This window comes from Neopsephotus bourkii, unplaced genomic scaffold, assembly GCF_033783945.1.
Source record: "Neopsephotus bourkii isolate Nb327-2 ecotype Australia unplaced genomic scaffold, CSIRO-AGI_Nbou_v1 NB_1864, whole genome shotgun sequence".
NCBI classification, from domain to species: Eukaryota; Metazoa; Chordata; class Aves; order Psittaciformes; family Psittacidae; genus Neopsephotus; species Neopsephotus bourkii.
The window spans coordinates 143,707-146,055 of record NW_026902337.1 but is presented as its reverse complement, the minus strand read 5'-3'; the positions used below and the strand labels follow the sequence as shown (position 1 = coordinate 146,055).

Below are 2,349 nucleotides of genomic sequence, written 5' to 3'. Positions count from 1 at the left end.
CCTGGAAAACCCATGGAGATAGGCGAGAAAATGCAAGTAACAGAGGGAGCTTCAGAGATGAACGATATGCTTGAGAAATGCAGAGCACTGAAGGTCCATCGCTCAAGGAGGAGTTTTTAATTCCAGTTTTGGAACCTTTACCCTTTTTTCTTCTTTGGGTATCCCTAATGAGCGTGCTTCTCAAGGAAACCTCTTACACCCTCAGGGGTCATACTGCCCACCCTGTAAGACATACCAGAAACTACTCCAGGTACCTCTGTTCCCCAACACCCCATAGGACATACCAGACAGTGCTCAAGCAGCTGCCTCTCATTCCAGCACAGACTCACCTGGCTTTTGGGCTCCTTCCCTATATGCCTCTTGACAATCTCTGCCGCTTTCTCAAACTCTCTGTTTCTGATGCACACAATAACAGCCTGCAGGAGAAAACAAAAAACATTTTCTCTGCTGACACTGAAATGACCATACTCTGTAGATTAACTTTGGAAAAGCATGTATGATCATCAAGCACAGCACAGGTAACAGCTTAGTACCAACTTACAAAGAAACTCTTCTACATTAACTGATGAAGAAGCACATGCACTGAAGATACACATTTGCAGACAAGTCAGCCCTAATAATAGTATACCTGAGGCAATTTTCACCGTCATTTACACAAGACCTTTGTAAAACAGAGTATTTATTCAAAAACACCTTACAGCTTCCTTAACCATTTCCCGAAGAGTTTCCATCGTCTCCTGAGTCACAGCGAATTCTGTATGAATAAGCTCCAGGACACCGATTGCTGATTCCAGAGGGGTGAGGTCCGACTCTTTATCAAAAGTGCAATCTGCAAGACCAGAGATGCTTGTTTGTGAGGGGTTCACAGATGTCTTACACAGACCTAGTCACTTGTTTGCTTGTTCCAATTGCGAATCCCACAGCTACCGAAGATGAAGGTGAGAAGGAACAGAAGGCTGTCTGCCAAGGGCTTAAACTGCAAGATCCACCCCTAGGCATAGGAAGCTACAGAAGCACCATGTGCCTATTAATAACTGACCCGGGGGAGTGTTGCAGAAGCAACGAGGCTGAGCCAAAGCCACAATCACAGAACTGTAGAATCATGGCATGGTTTGGGTTGGAAAGGACCTTAACATCATCCAGTTCCAATCCCCTGCCATAGGGACACCTCACACTAGACCATGCCACTCAAGGCTCTGCCCAGCCTGGCCTTGAACACTGCCAAGGATGGAGCATTCACCAGTTCTCTGGGCAACTCATTCCAGGGCCTCGCCACCTTCACAGTGAAGAACTTCTTCCTTACATGTAACCTAGATATGTACACTAATGTTGGTGTATGTCTGGCTAACAGGACAGACTGGGAGCTTGGGATCTAGGACACTGCTCCTGGCTACAGCAGCACGATGCAGACATGAAAAGTCATGCTCTTTAGACCCTTGCCTTCAGGGAAAAGCTACTACAGGTGAACAGCTTCAGCCCAGGCTTCTGCTCTGCGTAGAAACGCTTCTCCTGGTTGCTACTGGGACGGAGGCCAGGGACAATGGGCTGCAGGCTCAACCTGCGGATTCTCCCCCCAGGCACTACTGGAAGGTTTGGGGACGCACCAAGGTTCTCGCCTTCCTCGACCCGTGACAGGAACTGCATCAAGCGCAGCCTCCGGGCCATGATGTGGTCCTTCTCCAACGGGCGCACAAGCAGCGCTGCGGGACAAGGAGTAGGTTACACAGTGCAGGTACAACACGGTGCAGGTACAACACGGTGCGGCTCCGCCTCCCCCGCACCCGGCCCGGCCCGCCTCCCCCCTCAGCCCCAACGCACCCTGCATGACGTCGCGGAACTGTCGGAAGTCGCGGTTGCGCCCCGCGCGGTAGGCCGCCAAGGCCTGGTGAAAGTAGAACTGCAGGACGTGGCTGTTCACTACGGCCTCCTCGGGGAGCCCGCCCAGCGCCTCCATCGCGTTTGGCCGCGGCGCCCGCCGCCATTTCCCCACCATGGCGCCGGTCAGTGACGCACAAACCCTCCCGAACGAACGACGGGACCGAATCATCCCCTCCACTGCTCTAAAGCCGCGCACAGTCTGCTGGTACCGGCATGCATCGCGGCTACGCACCCGCGCCACGCCTACACAAGCGGCCGGTACCACGCCGCTCCCCGGCAGGGCTGGCGCCCTCTGTCGGGTGGGAGGTGTTATAAAAATTCTGTCTTGGCCATGATCTGATTTAATTAATTTTTTATTACAATTGATTAATATCGAGAGGCAATAAGCAAGCAGCGCTGGGTGCGCCGGGGAGTCTCCGCTGCACCCAAGATGCACACCAAGAGTTCTGGGGTACAGTCTCTTATACTCCT

At 52.4% G+C, this 2,349-nt stretch overlaps 1 protein-coding gene across 1 annotated transcript; it reads right to left on the bottom strand.

The window, feature by feature from the left end:
* Nucleotides 1-41: 41 nt before the first annotated feature.
* Nucleotides 42-1,987, bottom strand: LOC133207326 (telomeric repeat-binding factor 2-like). The gene is made up of 4 exons (XM_061344124.1): nucleotides 1,819-1,987; nucleotides 1,605-1,700; nucleotides 699-829; nucleotides 42-416 (listed from the first exon to the last, which is right to left on the bottom strand). The coding sequence occupies exons 1-4, from the start codon at nucleotides 1,952-1,954 to the stop codon at nucleotides 165-167; spliced, it is 615 nt and encodes a 204-aa protein (XP_061200108.1). The 5' UTR covers nucleotides 1,955-1,987; the 3' UTR covers nucleotides 42-164.
* Nucleotides 1,988-2,349: the final 362 nt, after the last annotated feature.